General features: G+C 44.8%; 4 protein-coding genes across 6 annotated transcripts in view; 3 read left to right on the plus strand and 1 right to left on the minus strand.

Annotated features, from left to right (window-relative positions):
- itpkcb (inositol-trisphosphate 3-kinase Cb) overlaps positions 1-4641 on the plus strand; it is a 15663-nt gene extending 11022 nt beyond the window's left edge. The window contains exons 3-8 of the mRNA XM_017424745.3: positions 1202-1301; positions 2729-2942; positions 3022-3226; positions 3562-3663; positions 4105-4176; positions 4271-4641. Coding sequence (XP_017280234.1) covers positions 1202-1301; positions 2729-2942; positions 3022-3226; positions 3562-3663; positions 4105-4176; positions 4271-4480 — 903 coding nt within the window. The 3' untranslated portion in view covers positions 4481-4641. The remainder of the gene's footprint in view (positions 1-1201; positions 1302-2728; positions 2943-3021; positions 3227-3561; positions 3664-4104; positions 4177-4270) is intronic.
- Positions 4642-5426: 785 nt separating this feature from the next.
- Positions 5427-11004, minus strand: lg2h19orf54 (linkage group 2 C19orf54 homolog). Of its 3 annotated transcripts, none has more exons than XM_037973808.1 (7): positions 10803-11004; positions 10399-10584; positions 9270-9338; positions 8967-9091; positions 7765-7894; positions 7578-7648; positions 5427-6566 (listed from the first exon to the last, which is right to left on the minus strand). In XM_037973808.1, exons 2-7 carry the CDS (start codon positions 10560-10562, stop codon positions 6235-6237), a joined length of 891 nt encoding a protein of 296 aa, XP_037829736.1. In that variant the 5' UTR covers positions 10563-10584; positions 10803-11004; the 3' UTR covers positions 5427-6234. The 3 variants fall into 3 exon arrangements, with proteins under 3 accessions (XP_037829736.1, XP_017280235.1, XP_024863501.1); XM_017424746.3 differs by having other exon boundaries at positions 10399-10582; positions 10661-11004; XM_025007733.2 differs by having other exon boundaries at positions 10399-10582; positions 10657-11004.
- On the plus strand, positions 10989-13533 carry snrpa (small nuclear ribonucleoprotein polypeptide A). Its single transcript, XM_017424747.3, has 7 exons — positions 10989-11128; positions 11470-11564; positions 11669-11841; positions 11922-12083; positions 12455-12628; positions 12730-12818; positions 12978-13533. Exons 2-7 carry the CDS (start codon positions 11492-11494, stop codon positions 13135-13137), a joined length of 831 nt encoding a protein of 276 aa, XP_017280236.1. The 5' UTR covers positions 10989-11128; positions 11470-11491; the 3' UTR covers positions 13138-13533.
- Positions 13534-18500: 4967 nt separating this feature from the next.
- Positions 18501-23486, plus strand: part of LOC108240831 (protein jagged-1b) — a 56213-nt gene continuing 51227 nt past the window's right edge. The window contains exon 1 of the mRNA XM_017424621.2: positions 18501-19402. Within this exon, the coding sequence (XP_017280110.1) occupies positions 19226-19402 (177 nt within the window). The 5' untranslated portion in view covers positions 18501-19225. The remainder of the gene's footprint in view (positions 19403-23486) is intronic.

Raw genomic sequence — 23486 nt, forward strand, 5'->3', positions numbered from 1 at the left:
GGGGGGGGGGGGGGGGAGACGAGAAAGAGCCGCTAAACGTGGCCGAGCAGCCTGATCCTTACAAATCAGAGCTGCGGCGGCAGCAGCTCGCGGGTTGGCTGCTGGCAGATGGAGCTCGTGCACCAATCAGACTCACGCGGGGGGGGGGCTCGAGCGTTAACGAGTTCAGAAAAGCAGGTGACGCGTGGCCGCAGCCTGATTCCTGAGGTCGATCTAGTCTCACATCCGCAGCCTCAGATCAGCGAGCTGCTGTTTGGGCTCAACATCTGGACACAACCGAGGGGAAAAAAACAAACAAACAAAAAAAGCAGCTTTTTTAAGCTCCTGTTCTGATTACAGACAGCTGACACAGAAACGGTTCAACTAGACGTTTAAATGTAACAGATTTCATTTAATTTAATATGAGTGAATGTTTGTCGGAGCTGCTCGACCTTTCAGGCACACACAGCGTTTCCAGTGTTTCTGCTGCTGTTCTGGTTACAGTTTCAGGGAGGCTGGAGGAGCAACCTTTTTCACAGAAATCCTTGCGTTCGTCGAAACATTTTTGTCCTCATTGTTTTTACGGCTCGCACTAACCGGCCGCCACCGCACGCTTACGGCTTTATGCTCCTTTTGATCGGGGGACCGATTCTGCTTTTGCATTTATTTGCGTGATGAGCGAACGGCTCGTCTGCAGGACAAGATCTCCCACGTTCCCGTACGACAAGTCACACACACACAGAGAGACACACACTCGTGCCTCTTAATCAGTCCGCTCCCGGTTCTTCCCAAACTGTTTGCGTCAGAGTCCCTGTTTCGTTCTGTCCTTGCGTTGGCATTTTTCAACACAGATAAACATTTCACACACACTCACAGGCACACACACACCTTCAGACAGTGAGGTCCTGTTTTACGACACCACAGTGCTGCCTTTGGTAAATGTTTTATGAATGGGTTTTGTTGTGTACGTTGTTCCCCTGGCCTTGGCTACAGGGGAGGGTTTGTCCAATGTCTACTGATGTGTGTGTGTGTGTGCTTTCCTTTAATGAATAATCATTCTTGTGGCCTTCGTTTTTCCCAGTGCTTTGTTCGACTTGCAAAGAAACAAAAACCAAAAACCTCACAGGGCTTCAGATTTCTCAGCCACGCTTCTCTTTTTACGACACGATGGGATTGTTATTATGATTTATTTATTTATTTAAAATCCTTTCTCTTCCTCCAGAACAAGTCCTGGCACAAGTTGAAGAACATGGTTCACTGGTCGCCCTTCCTCGAGTCCTTCAAGAAGCATCGCTCGTGGGTGCAGCTGGCGGGCCACGCAGGTAAGCAGAGGCATTGTTACAGTCATCCGTCTTCTGCTGAATCTACAGCTGCTCGGCATGAAGCTGCTCATTTCCAACAATAAACTAAAAAATATATAAAGGTTCTTCTGAACTCAGACAAATGATGCAGTTTGACAGAGTTAAATCGGCTGTTTAACAAACTTTTAAGGACACGTTAGTCATTCATTTTGGGACATAAATTGTGTGGATTTTGTTATTTTTGGACCCTTTGTGTTAAACTGTTAACAAAAAAAAAAAAAGCCTGGAAGCATAAAACGGCAGCTAGTCTGACTCCAACGAGCCCGACTTCCTGCTGAACACAAACTGCTTCGTAACGACGGCGAGGTGTAAACCTCAGGTTTCCTGCTCAGACTCTGCTGCTGTCAGTCCTACGACTTTAAAGAAGTCAGGTTTATTTGTAGAGCGCATTTTTTTATATTTTTAAATTTATTTTCGGAGTCTGAACGACATTTATTTTGAAAAACTGACCAGATTTTCTCCACTCCATCCGTCTATGACTCCCTCTTGATGCGTATCAGAACGCTTATCCAGGTCACGTGATCCGTTAGCGCTAAAAACAAACCAACTAGCAGCAAAACGAGTAAAAAAGGAACGTCTCTGGAAGCCCTAGATGGGACCCTTACTGAGAAACACTGAGCTGTATTCTTTGTGCTCTTTATATTTGTGGTGTCTCTTATTTTGAAGGGCATGTTTAAACACGGAGAACATCAGGGGGAGGAGAGGCTGTTATTCATGTTGACACAACACCAGGACGCAGCTAACAAAGCTGCGAGGACACGTTGGATTTACGTTTTTTATGTTTTTAAAAAATACCCCCGTTTTCATGCCGCTCGTATCGTTTTATTTTGTTGTATTTATCCGCCACACCTTTAAAGGCCAGTCTGTGGAGCTGAAACGGTTGGGGACCGCTGCTTTACATCATAAAAAATACAAAATTAAAAAGTCATAAAAACATCACGCAGTCACCAAATGAGACACCAGAACAGATCCGTTTATTAGGATTCTAAGGTGGTTTTTTAGCCTTGATTTCAAGGAACTTAGTGTTTCTTTCCTGGAAGTTTGATGCAGATTTGTGGTGCATAGAAGCTGAATGCTGTTTCTCCATGTTTGGTTCTGGTTCTGGACCTGAGTGGTCTGGAAGGTTGATTCAGCAGATCTTTATTGTATCGTAGTGCTTAGCCGTGCAGTGATTTATAAACTAGCAGAAGTATTTTAAAGTCTCTTCTCTGAGCCACAGGGTTTTAGGACTGGGCTGATGTTCTTTAACCTCCTGGTTTTAATGAGAACACAAGCAGCAGCGTTCTGGATCAGCTGCAGCCGTCTGGTTCATTTATTTTTAGTAGGCAGACCTGTGAAGACACTGTCGCAAGTCGTCGTTTTTAATCCTCCCTTTTCGTCTTTTCCAGGTAACTTCCAGCTGGAGGAGTGCGGCCGTCTGATGAAGCGCTTCTGCGAGTGCGAGCAGCAGTCTCTGCAGCAGCTCGTCAACGACAGCCTGAAGCCCTTCGTGCCCGGGTATTACGGCGTGGTGCAGAAAGACGATCAGGAGTACAACGTCATGGACGACCTGCTGACCGGCTTCGACTCGCCGGCCATCATGGACTGCAAGATGGGCAGCAGGTAGCTAAAACCTCGCCGACAGTAGAGGGCGCCTCCCCCCTCTTTTTTATGTTTTAATCTGGAAATGTCACCCTTTCAGGACCTACTTGGAAGAGGAGCTCAAAAAGGCGAGGGAGCGCCCGCGTCTGCGGAAGGACATGTACGAGAAGATGATGGCGGTGGACCCCGGCGCCCCGACGGAGGAGGAGCGGGCTCAGCAGGGGGTCCTCAAACCCCGCTACATGCAGTGGAGGGAGACGCTCAGCTCCACGGCGTCCCTGGGCTTCCGCATCGAGGGCATCAAGGTCAGAGCTCAAGAAAAAAAAAAAAAAAAAAAGCCAAGGCGGCGTATCTGGGTGTGAAAACGTTCGATTTGCATGCTCCGAAGAGACAAAAGAAATCCCAGAGGCCGTTTTCCAGTCCGACGAGTATCAGCAGCCAGTTGGAGAGAGAGATTCAAATCAGATTCGGTTTTCATTTTTTTCTCTTCATCTGGAAAAAAGAAACAACGTCACGGGACCGCCGTGCTTCTCTGCGGGATTCGATCAAAACTTTTAGTTGGCAAAAAAAAAAAAAAGAAAGAAAGAACAAACATAAATGATGTTGTGTTTCTTTCTCTTTTTTGTTTGTTTCGCCTCAGAAAGCTGAAAAGAGTCGCAACACCAACTTCAAGAAGACGAAGCACAGAGACCAGGTGATGCAGGTCTTGGAGGACTTCGTCGACGGCAACACTCAGATTCTGGTACGGCGCCAAACGATCATCGATCATCGAAGGCGGGGACGGTGGTTTGAAACGAGCTTTTTGGGTTTTCTTGGTTAAATAAAACTTTAAAACTGAAGCACAAAAAAAACAAAAAGCAGAGAACTGTTGAAAAATGTTCAAACCTCTCGTCTTGGCTTGTTCTGTTGCCGTCTTTGTCAGATTAGGGACCAATTATTGTCTCAGGTTTCTGCCTCCAGCCTGCCTGAACAAGAAATAATTAGACCGACTTGAACCAGACGGCTGCTTTTGCTGCTTTGTTCCAGATTTAAAAAGGTTTCTAGTTTGAATGTTGTTGCTTCAGGTGGGCATAAAGTTAATGCTCAGTAAGGACAAAGACAAGGTTTTTTTTTTATATTTGTTGCCACTTCCTGTTTTTCTTCTCACCCACTGATCTCACATCCTTCGCTCCGTGCTCTTCAGAAACTTTACCTGAGCCGGCTGGAGGAGCTGCGCTGCGTCCTCGAGGAGTCGCCGTTCTTCAAGACGCACGAGGTGAGTGAGACGCGGGCCCCTCGATTCGTTTGGCGTCGCCGCCCGCCCCCTCGGCCGCTCCCCTTCCTCACCTCCCCCCCCCCTTCCCCCGCAGGTGGTGGGGAGCTCGCTGCTGTTCGTGCACGACGCCTCTGGGAAGGCCAAGGTGTGGATGATCGACTTCGGGAAGACGGTGCCCCTGCCGCCCCCCATGACGCTGGACCACAGGACGCCCTGGGTGGAAGGCAACAGGGAGGACGGCTACCTGTGGGGGCTGGACAACCTGATAGACATCTTCAGCAGCATGCTCCTCAAGACGCCTTAAACGCGGAGGGGCGCAGGGAAAGGGCGAGGGCGCCGGAGAGCGTCAGGTTTTTATCAAACTAGGACTTAATGAGCGTTTGATTGTTTTTGTTTTTAAAGATCCCTGCAATGATCCAAGTATCTTAAACAACTCATACCTGTGGAAAAAAAGGGGGGGGGGAGCAAAAGAAAAGCAGGACTTGTGTCACGATCGGGTAAATGTTGTGGTGGCGGGAGGGGGAGGAGTCTGATAATATGCATTACATTTGGAGCCTCGGATCCAGGGAACTCGGGGCTCAAACGGTGGAGGATTTTAACGCTCCGGCCCCTACAAGCAGACACTATTTCTCCCTCCACGGCGCCCTCTCCTGGTCGCACGCAGCCGCCGTCCTGTGGCCACGGAACGAAGCTTTTTCTGCGCAGCTCGGGGAAGCGTCGAGGGAAATCCGCCTTAGCGGATTCCCAGCGCGGTAACACTAAAAACACTGGTTTGACCGAGTGTTGACTAACTCAGTGTGTAAATAGAGCCTAATTTAATCCTTTTTATTTGTTTGATCGCGGGTTAAAACTTCTTACTACGTTTCTACGATGTACGTGCCTAGCATTTTTATTTTATTTATATATATATATATATATATATATATATATATATATATATATATATATATATATATATAATATAGTTCGATCATTCCAGCGCGAAAGATTTGCTCCAAAGAGTTCAACCCAAGTATGAACCGACTTACAAATAATCCCAAAGTTTTGCCTCTAATAGAAACAAATTTATTAAGTATTTTGTTTATTTTGTATAAGCTTTTTTTGTTTTCTTCGTTTAATTGTATAATAAGCAGCTCAGCAGCTTTTGTTTCTTTAGGATTTGTTGCACTGTTGATTTTTAGAAGAAAAAAAAAAGCCATTGAACAAAAACAAGCAGTGCCTCTGAATTTCAAGTATTTGGTTTACAGATGAGTTCAGTTCTCTTTGAGTCGTTGGAGTTTTTACATTGTGTGAAGAATCAAATGAAACTGGATTTTAGTTTTTATTTTATTTTATTTTTAAACGTTCAGGCTTCTCAAAGGTCTCACCTGATTATAGGGCTGGAAAAAAACAAAACGATTCATATCCTGAAAAAGGAAAAAAATCCCTTTTTAACGAGGACGTTGCTTCGAGCTGGAAAACTGCGGGTCTTTCTTTTAGTATTCAACGCGGAGTTTTACTTCGAAACGATCAGGTCGGAGAGGTCTGTCTTCCAGGTGTTCGCCGACGGCGTCCGTCGGGCTCGACGGGCGCGTCTGAAGTGATTTAAAATCAGATTTATTTTTTTTATTATTTCTGAGAAGCAGACAGCAGGGGGAGAGGAGGGACTATCAGTGTTTACAGAGTATTATTCTTCGCCCCACGGATTCTCTTCACGTCTGTCAGGTTTTTCAAACTGGGTGCTGGAAAACTGGACATGAACCGTGTTTTTGTCTTTTCGGAACGATGGGTTTCACAATCGCAGAACGCTGGTGGAAACTGTTAAATCCCTGCTTTGTTCACGTCATGGATTGCAATAAACTGGAAATAATAGGTTTTCGTGGTGTTTCTTTATTTTTGTGTCAGAGCAGCTTTTTAAACCCCGCGCCGAGGAGGAGGCAGAAACAAAATGTCTTCGGAGGAACGTCACCTAAAGATCCACAAACAGGATTTTACAGGAAGGTGGAAATGCTTTAATGAACGCATCGTTTCGCACGGTTGACAGTTCGCCGCCGCCGCTGCGTCGATCTGAGCGGCTCCTCACTGCTCCGGGGTTTTCACGTGGAGTAAAACCGCCCGTCCCGCCAGCCCGGCCTCCACCCCGCCGTCGGGAACCACGTACCGCGTCCCGTCGCCGGCTCTCTGAGGGTCCATCGCCTCCAGCTGCCGGTTGCTCCGGGCGACGCCGTCCAGGCTCCACAGCTGGTAGCGCAGACTTTTGCCCTGCTTGGCCAGGATGTAGACCTCCCTGCTGCCCGCGGGACACGGAGGGCGGCGGCGGTCGGGGGCGGGGAGGCGGAGCCACGGCAGCGCGGGGTCGGACTGAGCGCGCTCCCAGCTCACGCTCCCCTGGTCCAAACCGAGGAGCACGCCTGCGGTCAACAAAACGTGGAGGCTGTGTGTCACCTTGATGCTTTAGGAGGGATGACATTCGTCGAGGTCGTTTAAAAATTTTCTGACCACGGTTTTACAGATAAACAGACGTGGATGAATCTGTTGGTACCATTCCACAACAACAACAACAATAATAATAAAAACTGATGTGAAAAAGTTTGTTTCATCTCATCAGTCCCAGAAGCTTTGGGGCTTCTCAACATGCTTGCTGTCAAATTCCTATTTGTTTTTCTTTACCCTCTTCTCTTCCCCTGGTCACGGGGAGCTGGTGTCCCTCCAGCAGTCACTGTGTAAGAGGCGGGGGACACCCTGGACAGGTCTCCAGTCCATCACAGGGACACATAGAGACAAACAACTCTTCACACTCTGACTCACACCATCGCATGATGAACCTAACATGCATGTTTTTGATCTATGGGAGGAAACCCAGGTGAGCACAGGGAGAACAGGTCCCCAGGTTGGGAAGCGATCTTGCAACCTTCCTGCTGGGAGGCGACAGCTCTAACCACTGCACTACTGTTCCACTGGGTCGTCTTCCATGGAGTCTGTTATGATTATGATTCAATCAGAAAGTGACGTCCCTTAACTTAGATTTAATGGTTTTCTAGGTTCTTTTTCTACCACCTGAACTATCTCAGGGGTGACCAATCCTGGGTTAGGGTTAGGGTTATTAATGGGTGATTAACAGGCTTCTGCAGAACATGAAGAGGTGATTTAACCACTGAATCAGGTGTGTTGGAGCAGAGAAACAAGGAAAACATGCAGGATGGTGGCCCATCCCTGATCCATCTGATCAACCTGGGGCTGCATTTCGACCCTTTAACTTTCTAATAACCTTTGCTTTATTTAAAAAACAAACAAACTGAGGGAGCAGAAAACGAATCAAACACAAAAAGCCACACCGGGCCAAGAATCGTCCTCAGTTCTCACACCGTGAGGCGTTCTCCTTCAGTTTGTTTGTTGGAAACGTTCCAGACGTTCAGCCTTACCTGAAGCTACCGCCCAGTGCGCCCTGTGACCTCTGCGCTGGCACGGCTCGTGGTTGCTGTCCTCGTCGTATCTGCGCCAACTGTCAAAGAACTGTCTGCAAAAATCATCATGCATTTATAGCCAGTAAAAGACCATCACAACACCACTGCGGAGCTGTGAGGTGAGTTTTGTTTGGCTGCAGGATACGGGATGAGGACGGGCTGACCGCTCCACAGGTGTTCGATGATGGCGGCAGCATTGCTGCCACTCAGACCTCCCGACAGCAGCTCAGCCTTACAGCCGCAAACCTCCTCTGCCAACAAGGCCATGTTGTGTGCTGCAAAATAATAAAAATAAATTCAAACACTGCACTTTAGGTACACATGAACCAAACAGTGAGTCTTCAAAATAAAATCCTGGATACAAAACCAGATTTCTCATAAATTTTTGCGTTTCCTGGAGCCAGATATTGTATAAAACTCTTTTTGTTCCAACATACATAGACATTAAGATCCATGTTTTTTCAGAAACTTTCAGTCTATAAGTAGTAGGAAAAGTTTTGCATACCAAAAATTGTAATAAGTTGCTGATGGCTTTACTTCAGCTTCGTAAACATTACAGATATGTCTAAAAGGGTCGAGTCGGGTCATCCGGACGGGTTCTTCTTCGTTGAAACGTTTCGTCTTTTATTCAGAAGTGAACTTAGAAGCAGCACCTTCATGCAGTGAATCAACCAGCTGCCGGTGACGCCCAAAGCTAGTTGTTCACGTGCAAAAGAAGGACCATCGTTTAAGCCCCGATGGCAGCTTGCTGTTCACAGACGGCTGAGTGATCCTCCAGTGTTGTAGGAGGGGGACAAACGAAGCGTTTCAACAAAGAACCTGTCCAGAGGACCCGACTCAACCTTGTTAGATTTATCTACCGGGATTCCTGAGCATTCATCAGGACGTTTATGGCGAAGTGAATTTTACTGAGTCAGCGTTTTGCTCTCAGACTCTCCAGAATCACTTTAAGACCTGACGGCTGAAACAGTTCCATAAAATTAAAGCACTGATTTGAAGTGTGTTTATTATTTTATGAACTTTTGATTTTAAACACTCTGGAACCAAACACGGGCGGCACGGTGGTGCAGTGGTTGGAGCTATCGCCTCCCGGCCAGTTTCCCCCCACAGACCAAGAACATGCATGTTAGGTTAACTGGTAACTCTAAAATTGTCTCTAGGTGAGATTGTGAGTGGTTGTTTGTCTCCATGTGTCCCTGTGATGGACTGGAGACTTGTCCAGGGTGTCCCCCCGCCTCTCACACAGTGACTGCTGGGGACAGACACCAGCTCCACGCGACCCGGAAAGGAGAAGCAGGTAAAAGGAAATGGATGGCTGGAACCAAACGTTTTCTGCGCCTGTGTTACCTGAAAACATCTCTCCCTGAGCCGTGTATCCCCGCCTCACCGCCGTCTGAACCACGGTCTCCATGTCGACGGGCGGCGGAGGCTGCTGGAGGTGAGCCGCCATCCACAAAGCCACCAAACCACACCTGGAGAGTAAACAGGGTCACAGGTCAGAAAACCAGTCAGGTGTCATGATTTCACTGTACAAGCATTCGCCGCGAGACGACAACACAATAACCTGTGTGTGTTCGGTAACAGTTAACATGTAATATTAAGGTCCTATTCGACAGGAAGTGAAGTCGACGCCGTCGTTTGTTGACTTACTGAGGACCGTCCTGGATGAGAGACGGCACGTAAGTGTTCACCAGAATCCACTGCAGGTCCTTCCTGAAGCTGACAACAAAAGAGAACAAACCGCGTGACACGAAGACACTTTTCCATGAGAACAAGTTCTTAAAAAACTTTTTTTTCTTTTACAATCCAACTCAATGGGCTTTTGTCTCCTAGATGATATTTTATCAGCTAAAAGAAAAATGGTTTGAATGAAAACATGTTTGTTTTTTAAAAGGCTTGAAACGTTCGAGGTGTTAAACTTTTCTTTAATGTTTGTTTTGAGTTATATAAACTTTGAGGCTTCAGTTGGTCGTAATGCTAGAGTTGATTTGATTTTTGAGGGATTATTTTCTTCTTTTTTTGAGTCCTAACAGATAAGCTCAATGTAAGCAAAATCTATTCAAAAACAGTTATTTTATTACCCGTTTATTGGTGTTAAAACTAGGTGAGAAATAACTGTCACTGTTTTCCAAAATGCCTCTGAAATGTACATTTTGTCCAGTTAAAATAGTTAAATTTTAGATCCTTCTTTACTGATTAAATAAGGCACAGAAAACAAACTAGGAATTGAGAGTTTTCTGCTGTTTGTGATTAACCTGAATCACTAAAGTTGCAGACAGAGCTGCAAACTGAATTTTCTATGTCTCTGAAACATTATTTAAAAATGAAAATCCAAACTGATCTGTGCGTTTGCATCCAATAAGTGATGAAGACAATGTGCAGCATTTGATACAAACCTCAGATTGGGCAGCATGAGAAATGAGAGGTTTGAAATTAAGTGTAAAAGGTGCAGGAGACAAACACAAGCTCAGATCCATTTATTTTGTAACAAGGAACACGAATAGGAGCAGAATGAACCAGTGATCGGGTTGTTCGCTCTTTCTTTAGATCAGAGGGTCGTCCGTCCAGGAAGATTAAGGTTTTCCTGCTCGAACACACCTGATTCAAATGGTTCAATCACCTCCTCACCAAATCATCGGGTTCTCTAGGAGCACATCCACAAGTTAACCATTTAAACCAGGTGTTTTAGAGCAAAAAGACATCTCAAACATGCAGGAGATCGACCCCGGGGAACAGAGTTTGACGCCTGTGGTTTAGGTGTTGAAAGAGTGAATCTGACCTGCTCTCCCTCTGCCTGAGCACCAGGCAGGCCTCAGTGAGATTCCCCTCCACAGCAGTCCTGCTGCTGGCTATAGCCTGGTACAGCTTCTTCTTCGGTGCTGAGGCAGGTGGAGGACAAGGTGGAGGTGGAGGTGCAGGTGGAGGGGGGCACTCCCCTGACATCTCCTCTGAGCTCCTTCACCCTGACACAGAGCGGCCTTGTTAGCATTTCGTGCACCTTTCTGCTCAGATAATGAAACAATTCAACACATCCAACCTGCCTTCCTTCCACTTTTTACAACTCGCTGCTCTGCCGTCTCCGAAACATTACAGAGAACAAGATAAATACACCAAACTGACGCTGAATGTCATTTAAATACAAACAGAGGAGCACAAATGTTCTGCAATGAGTAGTAACTAGCTAGTATCAAACACTGCCTTAGCTGACGAGCTAACACCGGTGCTATGTCCATATTTGGTGATCTTCTTCTTCTTCTCTCCAATATCAACGGTGCCGCCCACTAATGCGTTTTATGGTACTAAAAATACAACTTTTAAATATAATTCAACATCTTTACAGTTGTTATCATATGCAACACTGTTTTTGTGTTATAAAATGATAGCGCTACACGTGCTAGCAGCAACTATTAAAGACAGTGTTTGTGTTACACCGGAAGTTGCGTTGGAGATATCGCGAGAAGATAAAACGGGATTTGAGAAGTCCGGGGTTTTCATTCATCGTTTTTGAAGTGAGTGCTTCGTCCACGTTAAGTTCAATATTTACTGCTTTTTGTGCGTCTAAATGCTCTCTGAGCACTGCTTTGGGGCTTGTATACAGATTTCTGACGATTTGAGAGAAGTTTAATAACCAGATGCTGACTTTAAAGTTGTATTTTTGGGTTCTTTTGCGCCTTCAGTTATGTCTTCAGTTAGCTTCAGAGCTAACACGGGCTAATCGTGATATTGTTCTCACGTTGGATGATTGCTAAGCGTCAATTAGCTGCCTGGAGTTCACTAGGATTTGGTTTTAAGCTGTTTAGAGATAAAGGTTTCAATTCCTTAATGTATATCTGCTCATTTTTCCCCACAGCCTTACACGGGTAGGTTGAAAGATGACCACTCCAGAAGTACGGCCTAATCACACGATATACATCAACAACCTGAACGAGAAAATCAAGAAAGATGGTGAGTTTCTCACCCATTTCCAGCCCTTCTGTTTAAGTCGCTTTTACATGTGACACTAATTTCACTAGGAACTAACGTTTTGCTTCTCCTTTTTCTTCTTGCAGAGCTGAAAAAGTCACTTTACGCCATCTTCTCTCAGTTTGGACAGATTTTGGACATCTTGGTGGCACACACTTTAAAGATGAGGGGTCAAGCCTTTGTTATCTTCAAAGAGATCAACAGCGCCTCCAACGCGTTAAGATCGATGCAAGGCTTTCCTTTCTACGATAAACCCATGGTACGTTTATTAAACGCAGAGCAACGGGCAGCTTTATCACCCGAAGTTCTTTCGTCCTGACAATGTTTGCTCTCGTGCAGCGAATCCAGTACTCCAAAACTGACTCGGACATCATTGCAAAGATGAAGGGGACCTACGTGGAGCGTGACCGGAAAAAGGAGAAGAAGAAGCCCAAACCTGATACAGCTGGATCTAAGAAAGGTGTCGCGCAGATGGTCGCTGGGGTTCCTGGTGCGATGGCGGTAAGTGGAGCAGGAAATGTCTTTAAGGCTTTGCTGAAATGGAGATGAACATCATCATCAGAGAATATGTTCAGGGGGCTTTATACATGTAGACTGAGGAACAAATTAAAAAGGTTTAATTTTTCCAGTTACTGAGGGGAAAAAACAAGATTGACTCTTTAGCATTGTGCTTTTAAAATAAAATCAAGAAATGAAATTGGGTCGGAGGTTAAAGTTTAGAAAAAAAGGATGGAAAAACAAGTAAAACACCTTCTGACTCATTCCTATTGGTTTGTTTTTCACTTTTGTAATTGGATATAGAATTAAAATAAGGACAGTAACATGTGCTCATTCGTTAGAAGCTCAGAATTGTTGTATTTTTTATAAATTAGGGAATGCCTCCCATGAGCCAGGCTCCTCGCATGATGCACATTCCAGGACAGCCGCCCTACATGCCCCCTCCAGGCATGATGCCGCCTCCTGGAATGGCTCCCGGCCAGATGCCCCCGGGTGCCATTCCCGGCCAGATGATGCCAGGACAGATGCCTGGACAAATGCCTCAGCAGGTAGCGTGTGTTTGGGGTTCTTTGCAGTTCGTGTTGTTGTTTCTTTAAAAAAAGTCACTTTTCTAGTAGTTTTGATTGTGGCTTCCCCTCTCTTCTCACAGGTTTCAGAAAATCCGCCCAATCACATCCTCTTCCTCACCAACCTGCCAGAAGAAACGAATGAACTCATGCTCTCCATGCTCTTCAACCAGTGAGTATTACCCTGTTTTCTGCCATTTATCTGTTTTAAAGAGGAGTTGGGGAATCTTTTCTGCTCCTTCAAACTGAGAGCGCTCTTTTCTTTTTTTTTTTTTGCGAGTGTGGCGCATATTTTATTTAAAGTCGGAACCCTAATTTCTTCTGTGCTTAGGTTCCCTGGCTTCAAAGAGGTGCGTCTGGTCCCCGGACGTCACGACATCGCCTTTGTGGAGTTTGAGAACGAGGTGCAGGCCGGTGCTGCACGAGATGCACTGCAAGGCTTCAAGATCACGCAGACGAATGCCATGAAGATCTCTTTCGCCAAGAAATAACACACCTCCCCACAGGTCTTGTTTTGTCTTATTACATTGACAAAGCAAAGAGTTTTTTAGAAATGCATTTTGTCTGATTTATGGATATTTTCTTCTCAAGGATGACATGTAAGTATTCACTTTTATTCATGTCAAGTTGCTGTGTTTTTATCACTTTCCATGAGTAACACACTTTGTGAGAAATTTGGATCATATTAGTAAATCATATTAGTAAAACTTTCCGATAGATTGTGCTGAAATTCACAAGCAACTGGACATGTCTGTCCTTTCTTTTTTGTTAAGAATAAACTGTCATAAAGCATTGCACCCAGAGTCTGGACTTCCAGACACTGTACCTGGCGCTTTTCTGTTTTTTTTTAAATTTTTTTATATGGAATAAAACCATTTTGACACTTCTTCACTGTTTTAACGTGTGCGTCTTTCAGTGTAACTCTGTTTATGACCATTGTGTGGCGCTATTGCCCTAATTTCCTCTGCCTGTGATATCCATCCATCCATCCATTTACCTGCTTTTTCCTTTTTGGGTGCGGGAGGCAGAGTGCGCCCCAGACAGGTCACAGAGACGAACGAGACAGAACCAGTCACGTTCTCACTCACACCAAGGGGATAATTTATCAGTGAATCTGATGTGTGGGAGGAAATCCACTTCAGCACAGAGAGAACATTCAAACTCCAAATGGTTAAGGTGAACCTGCGACCTTCTAGCTGTGAGGCGACATATCTAACCGCTGCAGTACCGCACCGCCCTGCTTATGACCATGTTGACAGAAATGAGTTTGAGCTAATGCTACAAAATCTAACTAGTGTTACTAATCGACGCAGTTGTTTATTTTGCTTTGTGAAGTAGGATGTCTTAATGACAACAACTCTTTGATTTTCAAACTTCAATTGGTTCCTTTTTCCCGTCGAGCTGAATGCTGAGAGAAGGAACTGGGTTCTCATGAGTTCTGTACTGATGTTTCAGCAATAATCTGAAGGCAGGGATGCTAAGAAATTGGCTGCATAATTCAGTAACCCTGAAGTGGAAGCCAGCATATTGTTCATCCACTTGAGACATAAAAAGTAATCTTAAATATTTTCAGAATGCTGATTTATTTTAAGTAATGGGCTCAAATTTAATTCTTGAAATTAAGATTTCTCATTTTTTGGGAGGCATTTATAAAGTCAAGTGTCTCATGTGGTGTTTTATTGACAGGTTTAGTAGATTTAAAGTTTAATTCAGTACCCATAAGTCCTTCTCTCCAGCCTTTGTAGAGTAATTCCCAGAAGATATGACACTCCTTTTCGTCTCAAAGGCTGGATTCATGAGCTGCAGACGGAGTGACGTGTGAATCGGTCGTCAGAAGTCTGATTTAGGCCGGCACTGTCAGCTCTGCCCGGTGCACACAGGGCCTCCCTGTTGTGGACTTAAACTGCGCCCTGGGTAATTGTCCGCAGGTCAGCTCAACAACGTACACAAAAATTCACATTCTTCTGCACTTTCCCAAGCCTTTCCACACTCCCTTATTTTGCCTTGAGAAAGCACTGACCTTAGCCACCAGGGCGCCATATGTGTGTGTGTGTGTGTGGAGCATGATTATGGAAACATGACTTCCCATTTAACAAAAGAATAATCTCTCGGTTGCAGAGGCTGGAAGGAAGCTTCCAGCTACTTACTGTTTGGGTAAAAGCTGTCGGTCTGTGTTAAAAATCAGACGTAACTCAGATTTACGGAGCGGGAAACTCTGGGTGAAAGTTTTAAACTTTCAGAAAGGAGCTTTAAGTCTGAGAGACGATTTAAGTGTTTGCGTGAGAATGGTTTATTTATACCTGGAGTGAAATTCAAGCAAACCATAAAAAGGGTTGAGTTTGTCTTTTTCTCTTATGGGTTTCGACATGTTTTCTCCGAGCTTTTCTAAAAATAAAAATATGCAAATTTGTAAAAGTGTCTCAAACAAAGCTTTTTATGACCAGCAATAAAAGAAATGAAAACCAGTGACGGGGTAAATGAGGAACACGTTGAGCATTTTGTAAATCTTAGTTTTAAAAAGCTGCAACAAGTACCAATTATTTTACCATCAATGTAGGCCGTGTACGCCCAGCCCTGAAACACATTTCAGTTTTACTCTAAATGGTAACAAGGTTTAACAGAACGAACGAACATTGTGTTTTAATGAAGGAGACTTCAACACTCATTAAAACCATAAAGCTTTTTAGGAAGAAAATTCATTTTCTTTTACACAACTCTGCTAACTGTCTGTACTTTTTTTAAAATTCATTTTTATTGATTTTTCAAGCGTACAGAAGTTAAAATTCTGACCGATATGCAAAGGTTTCCTGTGGAATTTACATAAAAATGTACTTGCATGGGAAAAATAATCCAAAACCTTTTCAGAATAATCTGAAAATCTGGTCTACAGCACCTACGGCTCAGGGAAGTGGAAGTTATCTTTCTGCTTAAAGAAGCTGCCTCTATTTGACTGTTTGCAGTGTAAACACAAAAATCTGACCTGGGTGAAATCCAGCATTTTTATTCACACTGCAGTTGATGAACTAGTAAATAGATTGAGCCAAAACAAATAAATAATACGCACAGAAGAAACTATAAACAGGAAACCAACCGTGTGTGAGCTGACTCAGCATTCGTACAGGTAGGGAAATCAGAAATATGAGAATTTACTGAAGTTACATCACTGAAAAAAGTATAAATTGTTGTTGTTTTATACTTATACCATTCAGGTATCAAAATGTTCAGCTCCTCCAGGAGATATGTGCTTTGACTTTTGGTATTGATGTCTTTTAAAGTTTTTAAATCATTCAGGTTTTTTTAGCCATTTTTTCTCTCTTTGAAATACATTGGAATTCCTTCTTAAACTGTCAAATCTTACTGCTGTTTGAAAGCTAACTACTTCAGCAAACGTCCACCTAGAAACGCCATTCAACGTTTAAATAAAACATAAGACATTCAACTATTACTGTATGATTCAGCTGTTTGATATCTTGTGTAGTTTTTTTATAATCTCAGTTTAAAAAGGTGAAAATTTGGGCCTGAGCCTCCTGTCCTGCTGCGTTGCCGTGGTGATAGAACTCGGAATGCTCATGTGTGACGTCACACAGAGCCAGTGTGGGTTTCTGTGTGTGTATTTTCAGATATTTCTAGGTTTTTCATGATTGCTCTATTGTTTTTGAGTTTTTTGGAATGTTTTCAAGGTTTGTTTTGCTGTTTTATGCTGTTCTTAAAGTTGTTTTCTGCTATTTTTGATTTTTTTAGGCTTTTTTTGTGTATTCTGCTGTTTTCAAGTTTTGTTCTGCTTTTTTAAGGTTTGTTAGGCTGTTGTTTTCAGCTCTTTTTATATTTTTGAATACATTTCTACTCATTTAAGCCTTTTCTCCTCATTCCTTCTATATTTATCCTCTTTTTTTTTTTAGCTTTTTTTTTGTCCCACCTATTATCTTGTCTCTGCTGCTCTAAACTTTTGTTCTACCCAGTTTCAGCCTCTTTGGCGACTTTTCAACCATTGAGCTATTTTTGGCTACAACGTAAACAATTAACAATCAACTTGCATTGACAGTTCAGCCATGAATACATTTCAGCTTCTTCTCCAGCTTTCAGCTAAATCATTCAGCAACACTGCATTTTAGCAGGAAATTAATTTCTCTAGTTGAAAATTATATTTTTGTATTTAAAAAAATAATTGTTTTCCAGTTTGCTTTAAAGTAAATAAATTACTATTTGGAGTAACCTGAAATAAACATTTAGACTAAAATAATAATTTTGACTTCAAACCAGGGTTTCATGTCACGTGACCAAATGATGTCATGTTTGGCAGTGTTGCCAAATATGCGATATTTATCTTATTTAGACGATATATTTAGGTATACGATATATTTTTCACACACACACACACACACACACTCAGCCTATACGATAGTTTGGGTCGAAATACGATCATTTTAAAGCGACAGTACGACATTTCGTCTTTTTCCAATCTGGCAACCCTGTTTTGGTAATTTTTGCCGTCCGCCATTTTCTGAACCGTGTTTTGAAAAGTTGCGTCTTTTCATCCTCTGAGAGAACTACTTTAAAAAAGGGTAATAATTTTAAATTGTATTAAATTTTTAAGTACAAAGTGTTTTTTATATGCATATTCACAACTAGTCCGTAGAACAGCAGTTTAGCAGCGTGTTTGTGTTTTTCCCGCCGGTTGCTAGCTAGCTATAACTTGTTATTTACATTAATTTATTACGGTAATATAAAAGTTTCCTTACAAGTAAAGCGGTAATATTTTTGCTTGTACTATTTTATGTCATATATGTAAAAAGTAGAATGATTGCATGTAATAAGCCTGTTTTTGTTATGACATGTGTCATGTCTTGGTCCTTTTTTTGCGGATGGAGGAGGGAGTTTGGACTGACTGGGGGGGGGCAGAAAGAGGTAATAATCCGTGTTTGCGGACACTAGGCACCTTCATGAACCACTTCAAGACGGCCAAAGCCGTGTCTGTGGGGTCTTTGTGATGAAGAAGACAGCAGCGATCATAATATCATAATTTGGTTCCATAATGCCCACCTCCCCAGCGCTGCCCTGTGGGTTCAGCAGCTGCATGTTTTTGGTGGTTCTTCCTCAGGTGAACCAAACAAACACACAGACAGCAGCACTTCGATGACCCACGCGTTTCCGGGTCGCTCGGTTTAGAAATTCAGCTCATGTTTCGATGTTTGCTGCTCCTCCAAATGCAAATCAGAGCTCCTCTTTCCAAAAGGCCTCTGTTCCTCCCCGGGGTCACCGCGGAAACACCGCTGGTTGTCAGGGGAAGGCTCTTGAGCAACAACCCTTTAGAGATGAAGGAGGAAGAGGAGGGAGGGAGGGGCAGAATCTCATTAGATGCCCTCGGATGAAGGGGGGGCTTTGTGTGGAGGGCTCTAATCCAGCAAGACGCGCACTGGAGGTCAGATGTGGGGAGGAAAAGAAGAAAAAAAATGCCATGTGGAGGGTGCCAGGATTGAAAAGATGCCTTCACACTCTGCAAGTGCCTTTTATATTTCTGCGGTGAGCCGGTTATTCTCCGTTAAGCAGCTGCATGCGAACAGCAGGATGCAGCTGCAGCTGTCGGAACAAGTTTCATCACCGATGTTGATCTGAGCTGGACTGCAGGTGGAGTTGAAAGCTCCTGCACGCATCCACCTTTCTCAGCGTCATGCGAAATGTTTTCACCTGCAGCAGAGAAGAGAAAGGGTGGGGTGGGGGTGGTGTTTTATTGAGCTGTAATAAAAAAGGGGGGAGTTAGTTTGCTTTTGAAGTGAAACCGGAGGACAGAAAGCAGGGGAGGGAGAGTGGAAACTCGAAACTCCCCCCTTCAGACATATTCAGGATAAGCGCGTGTGTAAAATGTGACCAAAGAGAAGTTGGGTTGGGGCTGCAGGTTGAAGGAGAGGGATGAGAGCGCACCGTGCGCGCTGGGAACCATCCGGAGAGGAGCTGAATGACGGATAGTCCCTGCCTCAGGACACACCCTCCCTCCCTCCCCTCTCTGTCTCCCTCTCTTTCTCTCTTATTGTTTCCCACACTGACTCTGCCGCCGCCAGGCTCCGGATCGGGTTCACGGATGACCCAGCAGCCGCTCGGATCGGGAGACCACAGATCGGAGTCATCATCCCGCAGACGAGACGCAACTTTTCTCGCCCTGGCCCGACTGGATAAACATTTTTCTTTGTGTGTGTGTTTTCTGTGGAGCAAGCCAAACAGATGAAGAGGGAGAGGGAGCGTATGTGTGTGTGTGTCATCTAATTGGGATGAGAGTTCAAGCGATGTGAGCCGGCAGATTGGACCCTTTAAATCCTCTTAACGCAGGTGGGGGCGGGAATAAAAAACAAAGAGGAGTGTGTTTTTATGAAGTGTGTGTGGCTTTCTCAGATCCCCGGGACACGGCAGCCAGAGGAGGTGAGGTTTAGGTGCGGGGTGTTGACGCAATGAAGTTGCTTTGCGGGAGTTTGAGCGTTTGAGTCCGGCGAGGAGGAGAGTGCGCAGGAAAGGAGGAGGAGGAGGAGGAGGCGTGGGTGCGGACGCCTCCGAGCCCACAGCGCGGTCCCCAGATCCCTGGACGCAGGGATGGAGAGCACAAGAGCGCACAGGACGGCGCTCCTCGATTCCGGGAGGAGGAGGAGGAGGAGCAGGGGCGTAAAGATCCACGGGAAGCAGGAGACTATGAGGTCTGAGCGGCAGCGGGGACTCCTCCACCTGCACAGGACTCTGGTGGTTCTCATGGCGCTCACCATACAGCCCCAGGTGAGTGTCCATGCCTTTGAAGCCCGAGGCGCTTCTGTATTTGAAAAAAAAAAAAAAAGCTGCGTAAAAACGAAGTCAGCAGAGGCTTTCCTCTTTGTGCTCCCATGGTGCTGCGCCCACCTGTTGTTTCAGTCCGCTGTCGCCTGGTATCCTCACCAGATTATAATCCTAATTCAGAAGACGGGCACGCAAGATCAACATGTGTCCACATCTAACAGCAGAATAACACAAGTCACTGTTTCCAAATCAAGAGTAATATGATATCAGCAGCAAACAAATCAGATCTAGTAACAGGCAGCTGATAGAAAATCTATTATTTGGCTGTTGTAGACCAAATTAAACCTTTAATTGTTTTGGAAGTGGATTAACGGATTCTCGATGAGTAATGGAGCAAAAATAAAACCTTAATAATTACCCACCACACCTCTTGTTCTGTAGCTCCATTTCCTCCGGTTCACAGAGCAGCCTCTCTTTTTTTTTTCCTTTTTTCCTCCTAATAATTTATTGTAATATTTTTAAAACAACTTGCAGATCTCCGCACCTTTTGTACCTCAGTGGTGGATCTCTTTATTGTGCTTTTCTGACATGCTGCAGGGAAATAATCCTTTTTTGTTTGCGTGAAGCCTCACGGCATGTGCCATGTGGGAGAAGCGGCAGATTTTCTTTCACCTTTTTTGCCCTGTGTGCTGACAGGATGCGGCTGCGATGTGCGACAGAACTTATCGGTCGCTGAGCCGGGTCTCTAGGCGCAGGCGCGTGTGCGCACGTGTGCACGCCCCTTGAGCTCACAAACGGCATCTGGGTCTCGGGCGTGTGCGGCTGCTCGGGGCCCAGGGGCGAGTGAACCCCAGGGGCGTGTGAATGTTGAGCGTTCGGGCAGCTCTGCACCTCTGCGGCCCTCTCACAGCGGAGGAACAACACGCTCCTCTGCTTCAGGTCTGAAGCCTGCAGACGCAGATAGATTTGTTTGCACACTTTTGTTGAAGATAGAAAAACCCACAAAGGTCACTGAGATCACTCGAAACTGACAAAAGTAAAAGCTGGACTTTTATCCGACTTTGATTTATTTTGTAAAACAAACTAATGAAATAGAAAGGACGGTTCTCCTAACTTAATATTTTGTTGCACAACCTTTTGAGGCAATCCAGTGATTTGTGTAGCTCTCTCTGAGCCTTCTGCACCTGTCCACAGGTATTCTGGCCCACTCCTCATGAGCAAACGGCTCCAGCTGTCTCAGGGTTGAAGGCTCCGTCCACAGATGTTCAGCAGGATTTAGCTCGGGGCTCAGAGGCCCACCTCAGAACGGTCCAGTGTTTGGTTCTGATCCGTTTTCTGTGTTTTTAGCTGATCGTTTTCGGGTCATTATCCAATTGGAGGATCCGTGAGACCAGGTTTTCTGACTCTGAGCAGCTCGTTCAGCTCCAGAAAGCCTTGATGGTCTTGAGATTTCGTCGTACGCCGAACAGAACCAAGCCTCCTCCGTGTTTCTCTGGAGGCACCGGGTTCTTCTTCTGTGTTTGCTTCATTTCTGGCTCCGCGAACACAGAGCTGATGGGGACTCGTTGTCCAAAAACAGGTCCAGTTTTGTCTCACCTGTCTGAAGGACAGTTTCCTGGAAGCTTTAACTTCTCAGGGTTCATTCTGGCAAATTTCAGCTTCACTTCTTCCTGACTTGGTGTCCTCCTCGGCCGTCTTTTTTTGGCTCGGTCCGATCTGATGATGCACCTTCATCTTGGAGTTCACCTCAAGTTCTTCTGGCCTCTCCTGCTTATTACTTTTGCCAGTTTCAAGTCATTTTAGTCACTTTTTTTTGTTTCTTTTTAATTCAACAAAAGGGTCCAAACAAGCATATCCGCTTCAGGATTTTCTACAAATAAAGGAGATTCTTCAATAAGGCTTTTTGACTCCCAGCAGTCTATCTGCCTGTTTTATATTATTCATTTCTTTTCACTGCAGCATAGAAAAGCTAAGCTATCACAGCGTGTAATTTCGGTTTGCAGAATGAGATTTTTTTTTCTCGTTCTCGAATGGAAGCTCAATTTTTTTTGGAAACAAGATTAGAGTGCACTTCATTGCGTGTCTTTGAAGTAAATTGGTATCTCGGGCACGCGGCACAGATTTTGTTGTAAAATGTAATTTTTAAAGCAAGGAACGATCTCCGCTTGTTGACTCTTAACGCAGCAACACGAGTCGGGGAGATTTAAAGTGGAACAGCTCAACCAATAATTGCCACTTTATCGTGATTAAAATGAAACAGTTCTGCTCTTTTCCATGTCAGACAAAAAAAAATCAAATCAAAGGTAATATCTTTTACTAAACAGGAAGGATTTTTCAGTTGGGGACCAAATGAAACATAATGACAGGGAGAAACTGCACAATCCAAAGGCAGAAATCACCATTTTCTTCTGACATGGATAAGTATCAGCGATTATTGTTCCCGCTGAAGAAGAAGGGGAGTTTTTGCCCATGTTGGTGTGTGTTTGTTAGCAAAATATCTCATGAGCTGCTGGACAGATTTGAATGAAACTTTCAAATAATTATTAGATGTACATCTAGAGTTGATTTGGAGTTAACCCAATTCAAGATGGCAGCCACATGTAATCGATCTTAGTCAACAAAAAATGGCTATAATTCAGCCGTTTTTTACAGATATTGAGCTCAAATTTGGCGTGGTAGTAGATGAGAGTGATCCTCAACACATTCCCTGAATGCTAGCAGATCTGTAGTTGAATTTGATAAATTTACACAAAGAAACGTGATTTTTTTTCACAGAAACCTTCATGACTTCCTGTAGTGGTGCGGCCTGTATGTTCCTCTGACTCCGTGCCACAATGACTGCGTTGTCTTGCAGAATCTGAGCTTGTACTTCACCCAGGAGTCGAGGTTTTGGGTCTTTTCTTCAGGCTTCGGCATCTTTTAACGCCTCCCCCTGCCTTTGATAGTCAACGCAGAGCTCCGTCCCTGAACCCTCGGGGTCGGCCTTTGCTCAGAGGGGATTAGCCGTGCGACAGGCTGAATTCTGACTTGAACTGCCGAAGCTCTCCTGCAGAGAGTCATAGACTCCGGCTCCTCTGTCTCTCTCCCCCCCTCTCCGTCTACCCCGTCCTCCCCGTCTCTGGTCTGACTGAGCGCTGAAACGCTGGTATGCAGGGAATGGCACCGGCGGCGGGCGGAGGAGAGGGGGGAAAAAAGGAGGATGTGGAGTGATGAGCGCCACTGTATCTCCGCGGACCTTTTGATGTGGACAAGTTCACTCCCCTCGTCCCTCCTGACACCAGCCCCCAGACCTCTCTGGGCTCAGGGACAGGGTGCAGTGGAGGGACACTCGGGCCGGTAACAATGGGGCGATTTTGGTCCACCTTTGGCCCGGTTGGCAGAGAAACCTCGACAGGTCTCGGTGTCCTTTTCATGGCCTAGCATTCTTTGAAGGAATGCGTGTCGCCCGACGCCACTTATCTTGAGAAATAATGTCGCTTTAGCCGGTTTGATCAAGCCTCTAATAACAGTATGTGCAACGTAACGGGATGTTTGCCCCTCAGCTACAACCACATCAAGTTTTAGCTCGATATTCCTTAAATTGACTGAGTAATAGTATTAGCTGTGGCCGCCATCTTGAATTGGGTTGACCCCAAAAGTAGCTTTCTCTTTTCACACAAACGCACACACGGGTCAAAAACACGCTTAACCTCCTTCGCCCTTTGGCGGTGGGCGATAACGCCTCCGTGGACACGTAGCTGTCACGTCTTTTAGCGTTTGTGGAATAATATCCACAAGGACTGGAATTTATTCAGATAATCAGTAAATGTTTTTCTGGCAAACTGAGGCCAGAAAACAAAGCCACAATGTTGTGGCTTTGTTTTTGTGTTTATGTTTAAAGCAAGCAAAAAAATCCCCAAATACACACTTTCTTGCACACACATACCTGACCTTGTTGCTCTTAGACTCTCAGGAGGTCTTATTAACTCTAATATGTGTGTGTGTGTGTGTGTGTGAGAGAGAGAGAGAGACTTTCACATCCATAAACAAGAATGGAGCTCTGAGAAAAGAACGATGAAAAGGAGAAAAAAAAAGGACAGAAACAATG

The sequence above is a fragment of the Kryptolebias marmoratus genome, linkage group LG2 (genome assembly GCF_001649575.2).
Source record: "Kryptolebias marmoratus isolate JLee-2015 linkage group LG2, ASM164957v2, whole genome shotgun sequence".
Classification (NCBI taxonomy): domain Eukaryota; kingdom Metazoa; phylum Chordata; class Actinopteri; order Cyprinodontiformes; family Rivulidae; genus Kryptolebias; species Kryptolebias marmoratus.

What these genes read in the sequence shown, in the direction of transcription:
- lg2h19orf54 (XM_037973808.1), bottom strand. Translation starts at nt 10,562, where the DNA reads ATGTCAGGGGAGTGCCCCCCTCCACCTGCACCTCCACCTCCACCTTGT. An exon ending in CTCAGGCAGAGGGAGAGCAG is followed by an intron (nt 9,339 to 10,398) that starts GTCAGATTCACT and finishes TTTTGTTGTCAG; the next exon opens with CTTCAGGAAGGACCTGCAGT. An exon ending in CTCATCCAGGACGGTCCTCA is followed by an intron (nt 9,092 to 9,269) that starts GTAAGTCAACAA and finishes TTTACTCTCCAG; the next exon opens with GTGTGGTTTGGTGGCTTTGT.
- snrpa (XM_017424747.3), top strand. Translation starts at nt 11,492, where the DNA reads ATGACCACTCCAGAAGTACGGCCTAATCACACGATATACATCAACAAC. An exon ending in CTTTCTACGATAAACCCATG is followed by an intron (nt 11,842 to 11,921) that starts GTACGTTTATTA and finishes GCTCTCGTGCAG; the next exon opens with CGAATCCAGTACTCCAAAAC. An exon ending in CTCTCCATGCTCTTCAACCA is followed by an intron (nt 12,819 to 12,977) that starts GTGAGTATTACC and finishes TTCTGTGCTTAG; the next exon opens with GTTCCCTGGCTTCAAAGAGG.